The sequence below is a fragment of the Diachasmimorpha longicaudata genome, chromosome 4 (assembly GCF_034640455.1).
Source record: "Diachasmimorpha longicaudata isolate KC_UGA_2023 chromosome 4, iyDiaLong2, whole genome shotgun sequence".
NCBI lineage: Eukaryota > Metazoa > Arthropoda > Insecta > Hymenoptera > Braconidae > Diachasmimorpha > Diachasmimorpha longicaudata.
Window position 1 is genome coordinate 4295934 of NC_087228.1, and position 22047 is coordinate 4317980.

At 36.7% G+C, this 22047-nt stretch overlaps 2 protein-coding genes across 5 annotated transcripts in view; one reads left to right on the top strand and one right to left on the bottom strand.

Moving 5' to 3' along the window:
* Positions 1 to 15259, top strand: part of LOC135161909 (histone acetyltransferase KAT7) — a 28051-nt gene extending 12792 nt beyond the window's left edge. For 2 of the 3 annotated variants that reach the window (XM_064119893.1, XM_064119892.1), the window contains 4 exons: positions 5854 to 5947; positions 10636 to 10782; positions 11940 to 12046; positions 13213 to 15259. In XM_064119893.1, coding sequence (XP_063975963.1) covers positions 5854 to 5947; positions 10636 to 10782; positions 11940 to 12046; positions 13213 to 13335 — 471 coding nt within the window. In that variant the 3' untranslated portion in view covers positions 13336 to 15259. Of the gene's footprint in view, positions 1 to 892; positions 2169 to 5853; positions 5948 to 10635; positions 10783 to 11939; positions 12047 to 13212 lie in introns of those variants that run through there. The other variant, XM_064119894.1, reaches the window with a different exon arrangement.
* Positions 15260 to 15290: 31 nt separating this feature from the next.
* On the bottom strand, positions 15291 to 21211 carry LOC135161911 (cytochrome c oxidase subunit 4 isoform 1, mitochondrial-like). 2 transcript variants are annotated; one of them, XM_064119896.1, is made up of 4 exons: positions 18169 to 21211; positions 17244 to 18006; positions 16891 to 17083; positions 15291 to 15445 (listed from the first exon to the last, which is right to left on the bottom strand). In XM_064119896.1, the coding sequence occupies exons 2-4, from the start codon at positions 17433 to 17435 to the stop codon at positions 15294 to 15296; spliced, it is 537 nt and encodes a 178-aa protein (XP_063975966.1). In that variant the 5' UTR covers positions 17436 to 18006; positions 18169 to 21211; the 3' UTR covers positions 15291 to 15293. The 2 variants fall into 2 exon arrangements, with proteins under 2 accessions (XP_063975966.1, XP_063975965.1); XM_064119895.1 differs by having other exon boundaries at positions 17244 to 21211.
* Positions 21212 to 22047: the final 836 nt, after the last annotated feature.

Here is a 22047-nt window from a genome sequence, read left to right on the forward strand (position 1 = left end):
ATTTGTCAAAAGCCGGGAGGCATTTGTCTGCAGCAACAATGAATTTTCTACGAACGATTTTCTTGTGCGAAATTCTGAGAAATAAAGTTGTCAAACAGAAGGAAAAAAAATTGACTTCTTCATCTGCGCACTATTTCAAAGGAAAGAGTGAGGGAACAGCCACTGCGATATTTTCAACGATGAATGAGGAGAGGAAATTCAACAGTAGATCTTCATTTGCAGAAATATCCGGTATAAAATAAGGGCTTAACGACCTTGAATAATAGACTCTCATTGGCTGACGTCACAGAGGAAGAAATAATCAAATTAATCTTGATATTATAGAGCAGATAGCACTGGTTTTCTACACAGTATAAAATTTTCCGGAAAATTATTTCTATCCAGAACTTTTCGGTTGAATACTTTTCTTCGTGAGGAAATGCTCTATAAAAATCGTAGGATGAAGACTGCAAAAAATCTGAATTCTTTAGTTATAAAAATAAGTTCGTAGGAAAATGGAAAAAAAGAAATAGTTCGATTTATTTTTGGGTCGGGTTTTTAAGCAATATCCGCGAATCTAAGAGAGATAGCGAAAATTGTATAATGACATGTATTGTAGTATTCGAATCCCTCCACAAAAAAGTTCCAATAAAGATTTTTCCATCTCTCCCAGATTTTGAGATATTCATTATTCAAATTGGTCACTAGTCAAAGTGACTTCCATCGTTTTGCCACTTCGCGAAACGTTCAGTCAAATCTCGGGGGATTTTCCGAAAACTTTCCCAGAAATTCAAAAAAAATTGACGTTCAACCCAATATAATTTCCAGCTCCAGTCCTGGATTTTTTCCGGCAGTCGTTTGCGCCTCTTTTCGTCCTAGTGCGGGAATTTACCTCAGAAATTTCTCTCCGCAGATTCTCACAAATCAGTGCCATATCCTTGGAAGACAGCGACACATTCTGGAAAAAAAAAAAATAGTCCCTCGTGATACAAAGGATCGACTGCAAAGTCATCACAGTCTTTGTGTTCAGAAATGCCGAAGAAAGTTGGAGGAGGAAGAAGCTTGGTCGTCGGCTCGTGGTGCATATCTAAATATAGAAGTGACCGTCGCCGATGGAACTTGCACACGGCCATTAGGTGGTCTTGCACACACGCACACGCATTATTGGTCAAGTACCTCATTTATCCACCACTGCACTCAATCGGAATGTAATCGATATAATTATCCTCAAGAATAGTCGGTGGATATGTAAAAAATAGTGTTTGAAAAAAATTAAATAGACTCGGAGAAAGAAAAATGAGAAAATTCTCTGTGACGGGGTCATCGAACTACACCAGCACCCAGTTTATTGGGATTCTCCCATTGTCATTGAACATTGCTTGTTCTACACCGTGTCACCAGTCTCTCCTTCCCATTATTTCATTTTTTTTTTAACTCTCTCGCTCAACCATTGAGATGAAAAAAATGGGGGAGTGAGAGAGTGTACATGTGTGGGCCTTTGTAATGTCAATTCTGCCGCGTGGGTAGTCCATCAATTTTCCATTTGCGGAGGTTGTTCAACGTGTGATAAAGACAGAAATAACACCCGACGTTGTGTGCTGTACTCCGATGGCAACTCATATGGATCCGCAGTCTCGGCGCAGCTGTATTGGCTATTGATAATTTTTGCTTCCGGATGGAAGCGATTTTATGGTTTTTTTTCTGTCGGGGAATTAATTTTAACCTCAGCAGTGTACAAGCTGATGTCAATACTTTATTGTTTTCAGGCTGAATATTTTTTTAACAATAATTAAACTTTAGTTCTCTTATTTTCCGTCCAGTTCAGTGAAGTGCAAATTGAATTGCGTTGACGCTAAACAATTTTTATTGAATTTTTTGGGTTAAATTTGTCATTAAAAGAATCACAATTTTGGGGAAAAATTGGATGAAACTGTGAAAATCCAATAAATTATTTCCAGGATCTGAATCGCAAAACGGAAAATTCTAGTGATTTTGTTCTTGAATTTAAAGACCGTGAGGAAGACATTGTCCTATTAAAGGGAAATTTCGGGGAAATTTTTACAAAAAAAGAAGTCCCATTACTATTACCAGTACTGGAATTTTTCCCTAACTACTAGGCTGGGAATTTTGTCAGTAAAATTTCTCCCCGATTGTACAAAAATTCTAGGAAAACTCTAAACGCAAACCGTATGAGAAAAAAATTTGTATACATTTTTTTCATTCGTATGACTAGGAGCAATAGCATTGTTCCAACGTATGTAAAAATTTCCGCAAATTCTTTGCGACAAATAGGAGAAAAAAAAAACACCGAGAGCTTACACTCATGCCAATAGTCTAGTCGTATGCAACTCATTTCATTTGGCTCGTTTTCTCCCTCTCCTCTTTTTTTTCTCTCTTCAACTGCCTCTTTTTACTCTCAGAATTGCGCGTGTGCAGCAACTGTGTGAGGCTGCAATGACTTCTGCTGCATTCCAATACCCGCAACTCCACCACGCACCGTCCTATCTCGCTTTTTACCATGCGGTTTTCTAGCTGGCAACGCAACTCAACATTCATTTTGATGAATTCATTCAACAATTCATTCAACATTCAAAGTACTATATTCACGACTTGAATTTTGAGAATGCAAATCCGGAATTAATTGATTAATTAATTTTAAAAATCTCGATAAGATGTTTGGTCTCCTGCCCCATTGACAGGCCAATAATCGTGAAAACAATTAATTTAAAACCTCTATGGTGTAATTAATATTTCGAGATGAGAGAAAAAATGAAAATCTAGAAAAAATCATTAACAACAAAAATTCAATTAAACCTTCAATTATTTCATGCATTGATGGCAGAATCGAGACACCATGCCACCTGGATAGGGCCAGGTAGTTGATAAATGTAATAAATTGTTATCAAAAATAAATCAAAATTTAAACCCTCGTACAAAGATTATAATCAATGTCACAATGTTGACAAAGAAATACCTCTCGAATACTATGAAAGGTCAGGATGCGCAAATTACACAAGCAACTATTGTTCAACAAAATAAATATAGGAGGAATTGAATGAAATAATTTTTTAAATTAACAAATATATTTTTTTCGGAATTTGCATGAACAGAAAATCTTCAGGAAATTATCAGAAACCGTCATGAATTTTTTTTTTTAATTTTCCAATTTGTAGTCAACATTTTTCCACCAATTCTTCATCCATCAAATTGAAATAAATAATTTTTATTCTTGGCACTTCTCCATGTACATTTTTATCCCACAATTGTCATTGCCAAGAAGTTAATTCCATTTCTCAACAATATTTTATCTCACTCATTTCATTTCTTCTTTGAAAATCTTTCCACCACTTCCGGTGGAAATAAAGGATTCAGGAGGGGGTGGGGTTTTTCACGTTTGTGAATGACAATGATTGGACAACTTCCGACTGACGGCATACATGTATGTGCGCACATGGGATAAAACGACACCGTGACGTGGATAAAGAGAAAAAAAAAAATATTGTGAAATAAAAATTTTTATATACATGACATCCTTGTTTGTCGAAGCGAGGAGGCAAGTGAGTGTCACACATGCACGACGATTCGTGCATACGATAGAGTTGAATAAAACGAGAGAATAAGTATGCTTGTGAACGGTTGGAAGGGGTGGAGGGGAGGCAGGGGGTAAAGAAGTGACACATTCGCTTGAATAATGTATTGATTATTTGTTTTATTCAAGCAATTTTGCCCTCGACTCGTGCACACGTCTCAATTTCTCGCTGGATATTCCCTGAATCCCAGTGATTATTATCACTTCGATTTATTGGGGTCATGCAGTGAGGCACTTGGGTAATTCTGATATGTATGAGCATGGGGATGCAAAATTAGCTGGTGAGAGTTGCCGTTGATTGAATGTATTTTTGTTATTTTTTGGGGGGGAAGATCAGGGAAATAATTACAATGGAGATTGAATTTTTATCGTACGATATTCTGATTATTATTTTAGCTTCCGGGGTGTGAAATATTGACACGTGACAATTTTAGAGACCTTCAGAAAATTTACTGCAACAAAAACGACAGTAAAACAAATATTTTATTGAAAATATGTTATATTACTTTTTTCTCTGTCTATTTTAGGATTTTGGAGGAAACGATCATTGTAAGCTTAATTCCAATTGAATGATTCCTTGAAAATTAATTGATGTAATCACAAGCATGTGATATTTCAAGGACTTTTCTAAAACAACAAATTATATTATTTTTTGCAGGAAATTACTTTGAATGTTTTATCAAATTGCAATTTTCTTCTTACAATGCTCGAACTTTGCGGTTAATTCTCTATAACATATTTAACTCTCCACCAACTCCAAGGATATCCTCGTATCCTCCACCAAATTGATGAACAACATGAAAATGGCCACAATCACAATCAATCAATTCATTTTTTAATAAAAAAAATATTTTATTCGGTTAAAATTCCATCCCGAGGATGGAGACGTCCCTGAGTCACAGTGGGCCCATCAGTGGACGGCTCAAGGACGTTTGTGGGTCCCAGATTTTGCGAGTCTTCGTCCTCGGATGTCCCCCACCATTTATTTAAACTCGTCTTCTCGTTTATGGCCCTCGCATACAGTTCTCTGAACGATGGAGTTTAGTAGATTTCATTTCGTTTTATTTTATTTTTACCCTATCCTAAACTGCCTGGGCTCAGAAAAAAATTTGATTTTTTTTTCGCCAAATAGGTGAAGCTATTTTTTTATTGTACAATGAAGACGTATTAACAATGAATGTTGGAAATTTAATTTAATTTAATAATTTTTTATTTCATTCAAAGAAATAATGTCTTACGAGCTCGAGGGAAAAAAGAATTATCTTTCCAGTCCAAGATGGTGTAGAAAATTTTCTATTAATCACCCAAATATGTAATTTATCTCGTTAATTTATTTATCATATTTTCCTCTCTCCGCCTAAAAAATCACAGAATTTTTCTCAAACAGTTATAATACCGTCAAATATATCAATTCCAAGGGAACGATCTTAGATTAATAAATTCCCAAAGCTCAAGATCAATAAATCTCTCGTTTATTAACCCTGGATTGGTCACCATATGCGGCCAACACCGCAGCGCGTCGTTTTCATTTGATTGTGATTGCCTGGCCAATCGAGAAATAGACAAAACTTTTTCAATTGAAGTTTCTAAAAAATTGTTATCGTTTTTTATAATAAACTTCACGAAGGTTTAAAAGAAACCGATTATCCCTCACAAATAACATAAAAAATATAAAAATTCCGTAATTAAAGTATTTATTGTTCGCTGTCTGCATAAGGGAAGGAGAACAGGAAAAATTGGGATTTCGTTTGAATTTTCAGAGGTACATTTAATTTCCATTGACTTAATTCCAATTTCAGGTAAAAATATAAGTGTTCGGTTATCAGGAAATTGATATCAGACCATTTAAAATTCACGCTCACCCCGATTGAAAATTTAAATCAATGAAAGGGTGAAAGCTTTATCGCGACATTCGCTTTATCATTCTGTTTGAATACACGAAATTTCATCCGATTATAACCACCTACTTGTGTCGGATTTAAATGCAAGTATGCTTTAACATATTCACGTGTATGCATGTATACTATCCGATAAAAATATTTTTTCTTCGAATTATCCTGTTCCAACTTGCCACAGACGTCAGTGGTGAGTCACTGTCTGCCGACTAAACAATGTGAGAGAAAAGAAATAACGTGAAGAATGAAAAAAATCGCCTGATCATCTCGTCTGCACTCCACTGACCATAAACGACCATATCACGACAGAACTAATACAATAAAAAACAATAAAATAAAAAATTGGATGGGAATGGGGAGTAAAAATTTTCTCTGTATTTTGTGTTTCAGGAGAAAAATTCATTCTTGAATTACAACGTCTCGTGTATACTGACTCTACCACCCTATCAGCGTCAAGGATATGGAAGGCTACTCATTGATTTCAGTGAGTAAACAAATTTCATGTACTGGAGCGAAAGAAGTTCTCTCATTTCTCTGTGTGGATAATGCATATCGGCTTTCTTGGTAAATGGATAGATGTAAAATGGGAAAGGTCGGGATGGATTTAATGAATTTATTATTGCAAGGTGAGAAAGGTCTTGAACTGCATCACTTTCGATTATAAATTCATCTAATTTTGGGTGGAGCATGAATTGGGGTAATTGGCTTACTTTGGGAGACATGCGGGGCTTGTGCACTATGTTCTATACTCACGTTATTTTCTTATCTTTCACTCAAAAAACTCATAAATAAAAAAATACTCATTTTGGATATATTTGGAAAATTGTCGGTTAAATGCTCATTTTGGATATATTTGGAAAATTGTAGGAAAATTGTAGGAAATTGTAGGAAAATTGTATTGGATATATTTGGAAAATTGTCGGCTACAGCTTCGAATTATTTCCCACGGGGAAGGAAATATTCAGTAAAAATTACGAACGAAAATTACGAAACGTTGAGGATAAATTCTATGAGTTTTGGAGAATTTCCTCCCACTGCACTTCGGTCAAAAATGACGGACAAACCGGAATTTTCATTGAATATTTCTTTGTGTGCACAGCAAATGTAATTACAAAATAATAAATAACTGGAGAATTGAATTTTCTCGAATTGACAGTCAGGGTTAAATATTCTTGAACTATCCGAAATTGTCGATGATAATGTTGAAAAAAAATTTTTTAAAGACCGTTTTTGAATAATATCGGAATTTATGTACTGAAGGAAAAGGAGTTCTCATTTCTCCAAGTGAATAATGCATATCCACTTTCTTGGTAAATGGAGGAGGTATAATAGGAAAGGTCAGGATGAATTGAATGAATTTATTATTGGAAGCTGAGAAAGGTCTTGAACTGTACCATTTTCGATTATAAATTTATCTAATCTTAAGGAAGCATCAATTAGGGTAGTTGTTTTACTTTTGGAGGATAAGAGAAGCTCAGAAGTGTTCATCTGTTATCACTGAGTGTAGTACGGATAATGCGGAAACAAACAAAATGGGTGGTACTTCAATCTTCCTCTCGAAAAATCAAACGTTTAAACTGATTAACTACAGTTTAAGAAGGACCGTCGAACTCTAATTTCCTCCTCGATGACAATATAAAAAATTGAAACACTAAATATTAAATTATTACTGATATTCACATTCATTGCCAACATCATCAAAATTACTTCGAATGGCTCTGCAATAATTGCTACACCTAAATCCATCAAAGAATAAACTTCAAAGTTATGCAAAACAAAATTTTCGAACATTTAAATTTTATAAGAAAATTAACAAGAGCTTGCAGATTATTGAGTAATGTCAGATAGGTTTATTGCAAATAAATGAAGTGAAATTTTTCAGGTTCAAAAATGAAAAGTGCGAAGCCGGAGGAATTTTCGTAAAAACTTCAAATGAAATAATTTTAAAATAACAATAATAATAACTAGAAGAAGAAAAAGAAGAAAATTTAAGTTTTGGCTAAATAAATGGATAAATGAATTTTCTGTAGAAAATTCAAATTCAAAAATTACGCTATAAATTACCCGTCCGTAATTGATAAATGAACTTAAGTTCCGTAATTTTTACCAATCATTTCTCTCCATTTAATTATGAAATATTTAATAACGGAAATTTTTATCTCAACCGGGATCAATTTACCGATAAAAATGGCAAGAGTTCAAAATCACCCTGTCCGAGCCCCTCCCTGAAATAAAAATTAACATGTGTACAATGACACACTCCAATAGCATAAAAAATTCCCCTCCTCGATGACGATGAAAGTACCCAAACGCAAGCGGTAATGTTCTTTCCCCCCTGTGACGTCATTTTCATTGATGCTGACAGAGTGTGGTGGCACGTAGTACGGTAGAGGGTCTGTCAGGTGGGGTAGTTATCCCCGCCACCCCTCTCTCTCTCTCCCCCTTTCCACACTGCCCCTCTCTCCGCGTTCCGTCACTCATCCCAGTGGTGGGATGAAGCAGAGAGAGATCCACACACTAACATGTATTGGTAACCTGCGGTGGTTGGATTTGCGAGGGTGTGGACAAGCGGTAGCCGAGTACTTGTGTATAACCGTGTGGCTCTAGCATCAATGTCTGCAGAATGGTTGGCTAGATAGAGGAGGAAAGTGCGACGCCCGATGTCTCGCCACATCGACCCGTATGCCACCACCCTAGTACATACATACATCAGAATCCTTGTACAGCCATTACCAGGGCGAAAATTATTTATTAAAGATGATAGGAAAGCCACCTGTCCATTTCCACACACCTAAAAGCTCAAAAATAAAAATAAATTATTCAAAAATATTGGGGAAAACGGGAATTAAATGGGATTTTTTTGGGATTTCTGTGGTAACCTCCGATGAACCCGGGGATACAGCCTCCAGCCGCGTGTGCAAGCCCTGGAAGTGATATAAAATTGTCAACGATGCCAGATCTGGAAGACAGTGATAATTGTCAACTTATCGTTGAGGAAAGAGGAACAATTTTTGGAGTAAAAGAAGAATGAAATTTGTGAAAAAATTGGGAGGAGCAGTGAGTAAAATTGGATTTTGTCGTGGAAGCTTTTGTGACCTTTATTGACCTCAGAGATACAACCTCCAGCCACACCTGGAACCCTGAAGATGATCGAACATGACAAACGACCTGAACATTCGAAACAAAAAAAAAATTGTGGTAAATTTTGGGGAAAACAGAAGTTTAATTGAGTTTTATCCTGAAGGGTTTGGAGAACTTCCAGCGACACTTGTAGCCCCTGGAAATGCTAAGTTGTGGTCAACGATCCACACATTTGAAAGCAATAAAAAAATTGCGGAAAATTGAGGAAAATTTTTTTCAAAAATTAACCGAATAAAATGGAATTTTGTCATGAAGTCTTTGGTGACCTCCAGTGACCCCAGAGATACAGCCTCCAGCCATATGCGCCCGCCCTCCAAGCAATCCAAAATTGTCAACTGGTCTTCTATTCTCTTTCTCATTTAGTGCAGAAAATCGACTGAGGAAAAGTCGTAATTAATACCCCCACCAGAGGCATATCGAATTGGTCTAGTAATTTTGTCTTTGTCCGTTTATTTCATTTTGTTCATCCTCTCTCATCTGTATTTTGCCTCCTACCCTGCATCCACTCGGCCCGGATGAGGTAGAGCGATGGGCTGGTGGCGGAAGAACGGTAGGGTGATGCAGAGTGTAGAGGGGTGTTGGGGATCCACCGAGACACACAGGGGGTACCGTTGGCTGTATAAAGGGAGGATGGGAGGGCGAGAGAGAGAAGGGTACACCCGCTGCTACAGAGACGGTCGTTGAACCTGGAACTGGGTGGGCCGCGGCCCTGAAACACCCGCCTGGACTATTTGAGGGGTTGGTTTACAAGGATTTTCAGGATTCCTCAAATTTTTCAGTGGGATTAAGGAAGGGAGGGAGCTTTAATCATTTTTCCTCGTGAGACGAAATTTTTTGGCTGCGAAATTAATTGTTTTGTTGAATGACGTTTGTGGTTTACGTTAAAAACAAATATTTTTATTAACGAAAATATTAGAAATCGAGTCACTGCAATTCTAAAATAGACCAATCACCTCAATTAGTTGAACCCCCACTTTATAATATTTTTAATGATTCCACAAATTTAAGAAATATATGTCGAGTTAAATTTAATTATTTTTATTTTCCACTTTTTCTACCTTTTCCACCTTTTTTCATAAATTCAATCCGTCGTTAAGAACCCCCGTTATAAAAAATTTCTCCTGGAATCCTCACCTCCACTCTAAGGGTGACTGAATTTCCCAGAATTTTCTTTACGATTTGATAAAAATATTTCCCAGTGAAATGAATGATTTTTATCAAATGGCGGTTTGTGGATTCGCGTCATTACAATTCTATGGTGTAACGAGGCGGAACGATCGTTCAACCAGGCATCATGGCCAGACGCGGTCTCATCCTTTTGCCCGGTCACTGACTCGATCAACTTCAGGCATTCTCTCTGTTACCATTGGAGTCATCAAAAGCCTTTGAATAACAACATCTGTATCGTTATTTACACAGTAGAAAAATTAAAATACCACTTGGCACATCGTCATTCAGCCGCCAATTAGTTACGAATAAAACAATTTAATGGACCGGATATTTTTATAAAAAAATTTCTATCCCTGAAAACTTATTTATTGTTCTGCTCATTTGATGAGCCTCTCGAGTTGCTTGTATCGGTCTCGGCTTTGGTAACTGATGCCATTGTTTGATAAGTGCAGGCAGTTGTATGTGCATCACCAGTGCATTCTATGACGGCAGCATTGATCGTTTTGGTGAAAGGGATGTCGTCGTTTTGGTCTCTAGAATTTCAACGCGAAGAATCGCCTTTTACGACAGTTATGGTATTTGCATTGACGCAGATATCGGGGTTCATAAATTTTACTTGGTGCAAAATTTAACCGAGATATGACCCCTATGTTACCCATTCACACGACAACTCTCTGTATTGCATGAATTAACTCCTGGTGCACTTTAAATTTTTGAACATATGAACTAACAATGCTGATACACCTGTCAACAAACGGAAATTCATTTATAACTGTGAATAATAGATTTTTGATGGTATATTCACCTCTACTTCAGACATCTTATCAGTGGGTAAACGAAAAATTGACTTTTCTGTTTCAGGTTATCTCTTAACGAGGGTTGAGAAGAAAATTGGCTCACCGGAAAAACCATTGTCCGATCTTGGTCTCATATCGTATCGGAGCTATTGGAAAGATGTGCTGCTACAGTATCTGTGCAACTTCGGGGGAAAGGAACTTTCTGTAAAAGGTGAACCACAACTACTGTAATAATCAATAAGTTTAGTTTTATTTCATGAAATTTATCGGGGAGTAGTGAATTGATTTTAGGGGAAATTATTTGGTGACGGTTGTTGGAGGAAATTTCGGGTAGAGAGAGGAATTTTGTACGAAAATTCTAGTACCAGTCCTGGGCAAAATTACAATCCATCGATTGTGAAAATATCTAGGGCTGACAAGGTAAAATTTCTGGAAAATTCTCACCGCAGTTGGAGGCAAAATTCACGTGTCAATGGCAACCAATTTGTCATGGAAAATTCAATATTTTTGGGGAGAGAAACGGAAAAACGAAAATTATAGTACTGAAATATTCCCTAAAATATGTTCTTACATTTTCAAGTAATTGGGAATTGAAAATTGTTGGCTACTGGATGTTAATGCGTTATTTCGGGAGATTTTGGAAGTTCATAAAGTTTTCTGTGAAATACATAACTTCAATTATTATGGACCATAATTGAATTCAAAATCGCTCTCCTGGAAATAACCAGTCAACAGCCCATGAAATTTCTTTTTCCTTCGCTGGCCTATGCAGACTCTCATAAACATTCTGCTTTCACTGCTATCAGACATTAGTCGCGTTAAAATTTGAATTTTCATAGAATTTTTAGTAAACAGAATTTCAACGTCTCCCGACAAGTTTGTAATGCCTCGTCCAGAAATTACTATTCAAAAATCAGTCAAATTTATATTTCTTCCAGTCTCTAAATTAAAAATCTTTCTTTTAAATATTCAATTTTCAGTTATAGAAGTCATCAGCTATCTAAAAATATTTTATTCCATTGATTTTGTATCAAAACCTATCATCCCGCAATTTTCACTGAAATTCGAGGTAGGCTATACAAAATATCAACAAATGGTGCAATTCTATTGCCTGAAATTTGGATGGGAAAAATAATCTCAGCTAAATTAACTTTATATCACGCCCACTCATCCCCAAACTATCAAGCAAAAATAATAATTGTATTTTTTAGTCGTCCGTAGTCTCATAAATCCTGATCTTTCATCACTACCAGCCAATATCTGCCCAAAATATTAAAATTTCATTGACTCCCCCATGAAACATGAAATTTCCATTCTTTTCTGACAATGTACAGCCTCTCATAAATATTCTCCTTTCCCCGCTATCAGACATCAGCAAGGAGATGGCAATTGACTCATACGACATTGTGAGCACTCTCCAGGCCCTCGGGATGATGAAATACTGGAAGGGAAAACATATTATCCTGAAAAAACAGGTGAGACTTTGTGGAAAATCCACTCTTTTGTAATATTTTTTTTTTCTGTCTTTGAAGCAACTTGGATTTTATCCAAGTGCAGTGAGGACAATACCGCATTGATACACGTCCCAGAAGCAATACAATAACTCACAATAGACGTGTATAGATGTAGGACCGTTGGATATTGGAAAATTGCGATCAATGTCACTCCTTGTTGCGCGCAGGCCCAAGCGCAATCCAGTTATATTTTTTAAACACTTTTCATTCATTGAATAACAAACAGCCGATAATTTTCCTTCGGTCCAATGACATCTATTATCGATAAATAATACGTACAATCATTTCACTCATTCATCATTCAATTCCCGGATATATTGAGTAATGAAAATCACTAAACAATGACAAATTCCGCATTTCCGTTGTTCATAAATATTTAAAAGTCGATTGGATACGATGCGACTGATTGAATTTTGCATAATTTTATTTTGCGAGAAGACAAATCGCATAATACCGGGAAAATTACCGTTCGCTTAATGAAATTTATCGACTACTTGTTAAAAAAATAATTGATACTTTTGACTAGATATAATTTCCCCTAATCTTTGACTTCCAATTCAAAGCCAAAGGGAAACTATAAAACGAGGGAAATAGCATAGTGAATGAAAAACAAATATTAACGATAACAAGAGCGATGAGATGATCTTATCATCGAATTTTGAGCGATCGTATCGATTTATTATTATTTACATGAAGTATCGGAGTGTGTGAAGTATTAACACAGAAATAATTATCGGACAGAATTCACAATCACAAACAGAAAAATACAGAGCGATAAAATACTCCAGAAGTATTTAGTTTTCATTGAGCACAAAAATTTAGTTCAATTTTGACTATTAATTCGCGAATATTCATTTAATCATATTCAACTCTGCCATTCGCTGATTCTCAACGAATTTTCTTTAGAATAATCATTCACTAAGAGTAATAAATATTTCTGTGAGTGCAAAATGATTTTTAGAGGAATCGCCGTTAGAGGATACATTGAAGTCCCTTAAAATTTATTATACGTAATACATGAGTAGAAATGCGATCCGTCCTTGACAGGTTTCTCACTCACTCAATGCGTATATTAATTTTTTTTTTCATCATTCTCCTTTCGCAATCGTATGTCCCATGATTCGCAGGACGTGATCGACGACTACAAGGAGAGGGTAAAACGACGTGGCCCTGTCTACAAAGAAATCGATCCGGAGTGTCTGAAATGGAATCCCTTCCAGCCACCCAAGACGCCCTCAGCCAGCAACTGAACTCAGCAGACAAGTAAGGGACAATGATGTCGTTGACGCCAACCCAGACAACACCGACAACCAACACCAACATTACTGGTCTTTTTTCTTCTCCCCTTCTACTGTTCATTTTTCATGGCCATGTGGAGAATCGAGGGAAAATTCTTCCAGTTGAAGCCAACGTAAGGGAGATTCACCCTGGTCATGTATGAGCAATGATCGGAGACAATGTAGAAAGGGGAGAATATCCGGAGATGCCCTTGCAATACTCAGGGAGAAGATGGAGCATCTTTGCGGTGGCAAATGGGACTTAATGCGTAACTCGGGAGAAATTATTCGAAGGGGTGTAACTAGGAATTATTTTGGGTCAATCCAATAGCGAAGTGCGGGGAGAGAAATCTTCAATTCGAATTATCTCTAACTTCAGAAATATGATTAAGGAAAGTTTTACGAGTACGGAATTTTTTTGGAGCATTTTGTAATTAACGTTTAAATTTTCGAAGAAAAATTAAGGGCTGTTACTCAAATTTTCCTAGTGAACTTCGTAATTTTTGCTGAATATTTCTCTCCATGTGGTAAAATGAGATAAGTTGACTTATCTCTGAGGAATCTCTTCGAATATAAGAGAGATAACGGATTTTTTGTAATGACATTTGTTACAGTACTCAATTCAGTCCGCAAGAAGTGTTAAAACAAAAATGTGTCATCTTCCCTACATTTCGTGATATTCATGAAAACTGATCAACAGCCAGAAGTGACTCATCTCGTTTTACCGAGAAAGTTGGAACAAAACTCGATTACCAAACGATGCGATAAATGCTATCGAACTTTTCACTCTGTACAAACGATTGAATGAGAATTTATCTGAGAATCACTACTTTCTTTTTTGGGGAATAATATTTATTGGACAAGGCAGGAAACTAGCCCTTTTAAACATTCCGGTTGCATTTGCTCCATTTTTACACAAAAAACTCGGCTGACAAATTCAAACAGCTTCAACTCATCATCGCAGCTAAAAAAATTAATTCAATTCCTCCCCAAACTGAGCGCTAGCTGGGGTGAATTTTAAAAAGGCATAAATCAGATAAATGCTCGTGATGCTCGGACACCAACGACTGTCGACAATTAATTTTTCAGCTCTCACCATGTTTATTCCGTTTTTACATCACTTTTGACATTCAATGGACTCTCAAACTTCATTATACAGTGAAGTCTTCGTAAGTACAGAGTGTGAAATATTTTACGATCGCTCCTGCATAAATGAGTGTGTCAATAAATCCATGGAAACTGTAGGAATTCCTGCGATCAATAACAGACCATGAATTTATTGAGATACTAGCCACTGACAAGAGGTATCGTGTTAATCCTGTTTTGAAATCATAACTTTAACTTCAAGCCACTGAATCTTGAATTCAAGAATTTACCAGTTCGAATGGTTTCCACGAATTATCATTATAGCAGAACTGAACAAATATTTCATGAGATTACTTTCTTTGTAATGAGAATCCATAACTGGCAGGGATTTTCGTTCATTAATTAATTAATCTCGTGCCTTAATTACTCACAACCTTCGCTTTCTCGTGATTCCCAAGGTAAATTGATAATGAATATTCGGAGGAGCCATCATTTCAAGGATTTTGGAAATTAAGTAATGTGCAAATGAACGAGAATTATTTACCAACTTTAATCATAATTATAATTATTAATCTGTTGGAGGGAGGAGGGAGAAATTACCCAAAGTGAGCTACAGGGCAATCAAGATGTAATATATTTGTGGAACATCATTTTTGGGTAATTACCTGGTGCTTCACATCAAGTACAAAATAATATTTGACTCGTTCCTGTGTCAATTGTCGCGATGTTTGTAATGTTATGTAAATATACCAATATTAATTGAATGAAACAATGTTTTAGTGTAAATAATACAGCTAATTGAATGATTTAATTTCACATATTAATGAATAAATTCCCTCTGTACTCTACCAATCGTCGGGCATTGTTTCTGGTTTGTACTTGTCAGCGAATGGTGGCTTGTAGATACCAGTAATGGGCTGATGCATGATTCCCTTCAATCGCCAGTACAGGGCACCCCGATACTCCTCGGAGAACGTTATTGGGGCATCTTTGTACACTGGAAACATCGAGTCAATTATTTTTCTATGGAGTTTACGAAACAGGTAACAGAGGGTTGGTGAAACAATATTGGGGTGAGGGGGTGAGGTGATATAAAAGGCGGGTAATGCAGTTTGGAGAGAAGCAGTTCGCTCTGGGTACAGACACCATTTGTTGGGAGGTGGGCAAGAGAGCATGTAATTGCGTTAGAGGAAGTTTCCACCAGTCACTTTTCCCCTCTGCGACACTTCTCGAGCATGTGAAATCTACATGTAACGTCATTATCTCATTAAGTACTCTATTGTACCTCAATTTGGAGAATCGAGGGGGTAAATTGGAATTTTTAGGGGGTATGGGACGCCTTGGGGATGATTAAGGGCGATTATTTTATTTTCCCCCTTTATTTTGGGGAAAAGTGGAGGTTTGGGCTGATTAGGGAATGTAAAATTAATATTTTGGGTGATTGAGGAGAATCTGGTGTTTTTAATGCGAGATTCATAAGATTTTATTAATTACGATGGAATGGATATTGTGGGCTTCAATCGCTTATGAATTTTGAAGAATATCTGTTTTGAAAATTGTTGCTATTAGAGATGAATATTGTTATTAATGAACCGAGGGATTTCGGATGGTGAAATTAATAAACTAGAAGAACTTGCTGAGCGGTCGACTGAGAGCCTAGGGCCTCGAAAAGGGAATGGCCAAGAACTAATCGTTAAATGTGGTTTATGAATGGTTGTACGGTTTGAGTTGCGTCAGTAGCATCTGCGGTGACAATTACCCTTTGGTCTCTAAATCCTTGCCACAAACATTCTCCTTTATGACTCAAGCGACGGGTTGGGTGAATAAATCATTTTTAAGATAATTCGTAAATTTATCCGAAAAATTTGAAAGATGTTATGGGGCCTTAAATTACATTGGACTCAGTTGTCTACAAACTCCTTCCAATATTTATTTATTTTTTTATGAATACATATGTCGGTGGGGAATTGAGAAGAAAAGGAATTTTGAGGGGTAACAAATTTCTAAGGCAATTCAAATAAAAATTCCCTAAAATTTCCTGTAGTCGCGTTATTTCAATTGAATATTTTCCTCCCTGAAGTGAAGACCCTTTTGACGTGGTCATCAGCACAATACTAATAGCACTAGGCAGTAGTACAATCTGGGTCAGTGCTGAAAAAGCCGAGGGTACGAAATGACTGGTGCAAAATATCCAGACCAACCATATCTGCAAGTGTCCGGCCTTGTCTCTGGCTTTCATTCAACTCATCAATGAAAAAGGAACAGACGACTTAAAAAGAGAACGACTTAAAAAGTGTCTTCATAAATATACAAACAACGTCTCGTCTGATCCATATGGATGGTCCGATATTTTGGATTGTACGAGGTCTGTCTAACAAATCGTGTCACAAGGTATCAGGTTAATTTTAGAAATATTGGTTGTTTGAAGGTGAAACACATTACCAAATATGTGGCAGTAAATCCACAGCCACATGGCAGCAGATATGCCAACGAGTGTCAATCCTAGAATGCTCTTCCATTCGCTGCTTGGTCCATCCATCTCAGTGAATGTTTGACAGAAACTCGCACGATAGAGGATTTTTTTCTCATCCAGACACAGTCGACGCCAGTCGCCCCGTTCTTTTTCTCTCAAGGCCTAGTTTCATTTTTTAAAATCAATGCAACCGTACAAATCACTGTTTGTACTGGTATAATTGCCATTGACAAGCGACGAAGACACGTCAGCCCATCAGGGAAACAATAATTAGTGTCACCGAGGGCTGGAGTAATGGGCATAATCGGGATAAATAATTTACCAGTAATTCCGGAGTATTTTCCCTGAATCTTATGGCTGGAAATGGACACATCTCCAGATCACTGTACATGTATGTGCCATTTAATCCGTATCCAACGACGTCACGATTACCAATTTTGTCACGACCGCAAATACCACGTGTCGTACGATAAATTCTCATGACGCAGTGATTGAATGCCCGTGTGCTCAGCATTCTTCTGATTATTTTGTCACAGGAGCATCAAAAGTCTTTTAATTTCGTAAACAAGGAAAAACGAAACAAGTGACTTTCTTACGCACGTGTTTTTTATTTTTATTCTTTTGTCGTAAAAGACCAGGACTTTTTTGGAAAAAAATGAGAAAGGCTCTGGGGCTAATTCTTTGTTTCTAATTAATCGATTTGATTAGATATGTCTTAAACCGTAAAAGTGTTAATCTGTTTTTACAGTTAATTACGATGCCAGTTGAATATTCTAGTGACACATGTTGAATGCGAGTTTTCACGTGAAAAATTTCAGCTTTTGTTTGTTGAAATCAAATATAATTGTTTTTTCTTTCTGACTGTACAGAGTATTTTTACCTAGAACGTACTCAGTCATGATCTAACTGAGTTGTGTTGTTAAACTTTCACGTGAAACAGTGGTTTAAAACCAGAGTGAGTCAGATCTATTTGAATTCTAGTTGTGGAATAAATAAGAGACCGTTTTGCATTTTTCTAGAGTGAAGCCTTTTCTTGTAGACGATTTGTGAAGACTGGGGATGCCCAGGTCCACTGGATATTTTCCCTAGTTAGAAATCTATTACTAATAATTTTTAAATAATTTATTATTCAAAATTTGCCAGTTTTAATTCGAATCTCATTTAATTTGGTTTCTCAAGTGTTTGGCAATCAATTTTTCACCATTAAAATTATTTTATCAACTTCTAATATTATTAAAATTAATTACCTCAATAACTTTTAAAAGAGTCGTGGCTCCGATTCGCTTGTTCGATAATTCCCAATGTCTCACGTCTTCGCAATGATAAATGTAGGAAGGCACAGTCATATGAATTGCGCTCCAACAGGTGCCGGGTATTGGTACCACCAGAGCACCTGATGAAGTACAATCAACATGCAGCCTCGATGGCATGAAAATCCAAGGCCTCCTGATGATCCTTCAGCTTTCCTCGCAATTCCACCTTCATTCTCGTGATCTTTTAACTCTTTTTGTTTTTTATTGCACATCTCAAGGCTCGTCTCATTTTCACATTCACATCTGTCGAGGCTGGTCACTCATTTCGGGCGCTACTTCAGGTACCTGACTAGTACTTAATCACAGCCGGAAGTACCCAAGTAACGCCCGTTACGAGCAGCAATTTTCAGTCTTCATTTTATATTTATTTTCTATCCAACACTTTGGTTAATTCTTCTATTCATCCTGGAAGAGAAAATTCATTTGTATTAAGCGATTCGAGTGAAATAATTATCTGACGAGAGCGAAGGACACGACTTATTCTCACGTGATATCAATTATTCGTTTTGGCCTTGCGACAGGAATATGATGATGAACTTGCTGTGACCTCAGGGGCCCCCATTTTCGTACCGATCAACGAAGGCTACGGTTTTTTTTTTTTTAATGTCTCACCCCCGGGGGATCGTAATCGATTCCTCAAGGCTCACCCCACCCTCTTCATACCGCAACTTGTGTGAGTCTTGGAGCTGTTGCCACGGTATCAAAATCAATTTCCGAACTTCCCTTGTCGGGGATTTACCCTTCGTGCAAAGCCCGACGGGGCCAAACTTCCCGATGACAATGAAACTGTATCACGAAACAATGGGAATACAACAATGAAGGGCTTACACAGGTTTCAAGCCCTCAGTTGACATTGTCTGCGACGATAATTTTTTTTTAACGCGCTTTATTGAACTCGAATGAATTATCCGCTTCGGAGAAACGACTCTTGCTTTCTTATGGAGCGGAGACGATCAATAATTAGTGATTGGTAATTTGCGTGATATCCCGATTTTTTTATTAAAATTTTCGAGAACAATCGATGATGAAATAATGTCGAGTCTGCACAAAAACTTCTGAGTGATTTTTTCTGATGGAACTCCACGCGTTCTATCCTCGATAAAAAAATTGTTGTATCACCTAAACTAGCGCTGCTACCGAAAAATATGATGAGATATGATTCGCGGGGAATTTCGCGAGCTACAAAAAAGTATTCTTGAAATTTTTCGATAATTCCACTGGTTTTCGGAGAATTTCACGTTTTATTATCGTATTTCAATATTTAATTTGGCGAAAATTGAACTGGTACTTTTATAAACTATTTTATTATACACTGTTCACTCTGGAGTTATGAATAAAATGTTCGATGTAAATGTTCACTACTGCCGTAAGTTGTTACACCCACAAGAGTTGAAGACGAACTGACAAACCACCCGTCGTGGAATTCGAAAAGTTACTCACGCATTCCAACCTCGAACCTGTCCTTTTCACTCGGCCAACGAGCAAGTGAAGAAACGAGAGAATAAAATAAAAGACAGAGAGAGGGTGATATCGTGGAAGGGGTAAAATGAGAAACGGTTTTCTGTTCTTCGCGCAGATGTTGAAGGGATTGTTGATGGGGTCAGGTTAGTTGTGAAATTTTTCCAAGAAAATAATAGTTTTGCAAAATGGTAATTTTGGGTATTTACGGGGTTGAGGGGTGTGGACTACCGAGAATTGGGGACAATGCCATGTGTTAAAGAAGGGAGGATTTCGCCCTCCAGGTAAATAAGGTAGGATTGTTCAGCCTGGGGTTACCGGCGTTTTTGTCAATGAGTGGGAAAGGTCACTATTTAATGAGAATATTTGTCATGACAGTGAGTAATGGATGTATTTTTATTCCGAGGAGATACAGGTTCAAGGACTTTTCGAGTACCTGGACATTGTCCTTGGACAGGCTCTCCTTAAATTTCACTGATTTTTGGAATTCTAAACGCGAGAATTGTGAATAATTTGGGGAATGGTACGTGGAGAGAGGACATTTGTCAAACATGTCAACTTCAAAATGATAATTTTTCAAAAGCGAAATATAAATTATCTTGAGTAAAATATACATTGAAAATACAATATTTTCAATATTAAAAATTTTTTTCCTTATGATTTATCTGAAAATATTCATGATTTCACTGAAACACGAGAGCCGCCCTTCTGTTTAATTTTCTTCAACCAACCTAATGATTATTGCCCCATTAGAAATTTTGAACAATAAAGACGACATTGTCCTAAAGTTATTCTGAACATAATTCGTGTCTGTGGTCAACTTACACACAAAATTATTAATCACCGACACAACATATTCCCCACCCTCCAACTTTTTTTCTACTCTCAGTCGCGTATTTTCCCACCGACCAGAAATCAACATTCTTTGTTTTTTCAAATGAATAAATCACGAGGGAGTGGAGTTCTATATTGGTACAGCCATTCCTCACCCAGTATCAATTTTCAGAATTAACGAATGTTGTCCAGAATTGCTCGTAAAAATGATTCGCATAAACGCAACATTCACTCGTCAACTCGACGATAAAAATACGAATCATCGCAGAAATATAATTCACCCAATTTGCATGCCAAACCGAATGTCTCATTTTTCAACCACGTAATGAACCGTTTAGCCCTAGTCTGGTCGCCAAACGCAAGAATGCGATTGGTCATCTCCGCGCGGACTGGCTGCGCGCTTATTTGGGCTCCAACGTTGTCGAATTTACTCTAGACCCCTGAGGGTATTTACCGAGCTTCCGGCAACATCGCCAAACGGACGATTTCAGTTGACGGGAAAAAAATGATTCATCCGGTCGGAGCAATTTATTTATTATCTTATCCCCAAAAATGCTACAATTTTTTAAATTGCAATTGGACAGCAATTGGACAGGTAAATTTTTTTTATTGATCTGATTTGATAATTAACGGTGTTAATTGCTGTTGAAGAAAGATGACTCGCTGCCGGACTTTTCTGATGTGTTGAGTAATCAGATAAAAATGAATCATGAACATGTGACAGAATTTTCAAGAAATGATGATTTTATTCCACAAAAACTATTTATTTCAGCAGTAAATTGAACTCATCGAGTCACGACGTGAATCATGATGATGAAGAGAATGCAAAAACATGTCTACGAATATTTATTCTGCGAGAAATGTTACAATTTAAAATTAAAAAAAAAGCAATAACGCGACAATAAAGGAAGTTGTAAAAGTGAAATACTCTCTTCTGCGAGACATTCCATTTCCCTTCTAGAACACTTTCCATTGAAGAAAAAACGATATTTTCAAACATGTCTTGTTGGAGACCAAAAAATTATCTAAATCTCCCAGATTTCTAGTCAATTTGATGTTATAACAGAACGGAAGTTCCGTTCTCATGAAATTCATAATCAAATAATTAGCTACTTAAAATTAACAATAAATAAATTACGTTAAATAGATAATCTCTACGATTTCCCATTGACTTCATTTGAATGCAAAAATTTTGCTTCAAATTTCACTGAACATTTAATTAATTGAATCAAATTTAACGAGTTCCCCTAGATTTTCAAGCACATTATTACTATTTAATACCAAATTGGAAATTAAAATATTGATTATGACATATTTACCTGAATTGTTCTGATTTCTACTGACTTTTAACTCTGAAAATTGTTCGAAATTTCAGAGGACCGCTACTATCACAGAAAATTTAAGCCAAAAATCCTAAGAGCCGCTAGTAATTCGTTAAAAACCACGTTCTTTCTCCTCCCACTCTCCTTTCCAACATTGCTCACAATTTCTCAGTCTCAACATAACACTGGCGAAATGTCT

Excerpts from the sequence above, each read along its gene's own strand:
- LOC135161911 (XM_064119896.1), bottom strand. The coding sequence starts at position 17,435 with ATGCTGAGCACACGGGCATTCAATCACTGCGTCATGAGAATTTATCGT. Across the intron at positions 17,084-17,243 it reads AAAATACTCCGGAATTACTG|GCCTTGAGAGAAAAAGAACG; the intron begins GTAAATTATTTA and ends AAATGAAACTAG. Across the intron at positions 15,446-16,890 it reads GATTTACTGCCACATATTTG|TGTACAAAGATGCCCCAATA; the intron begins GTAATGTGTTTC and ends CGATGTTTCCAG.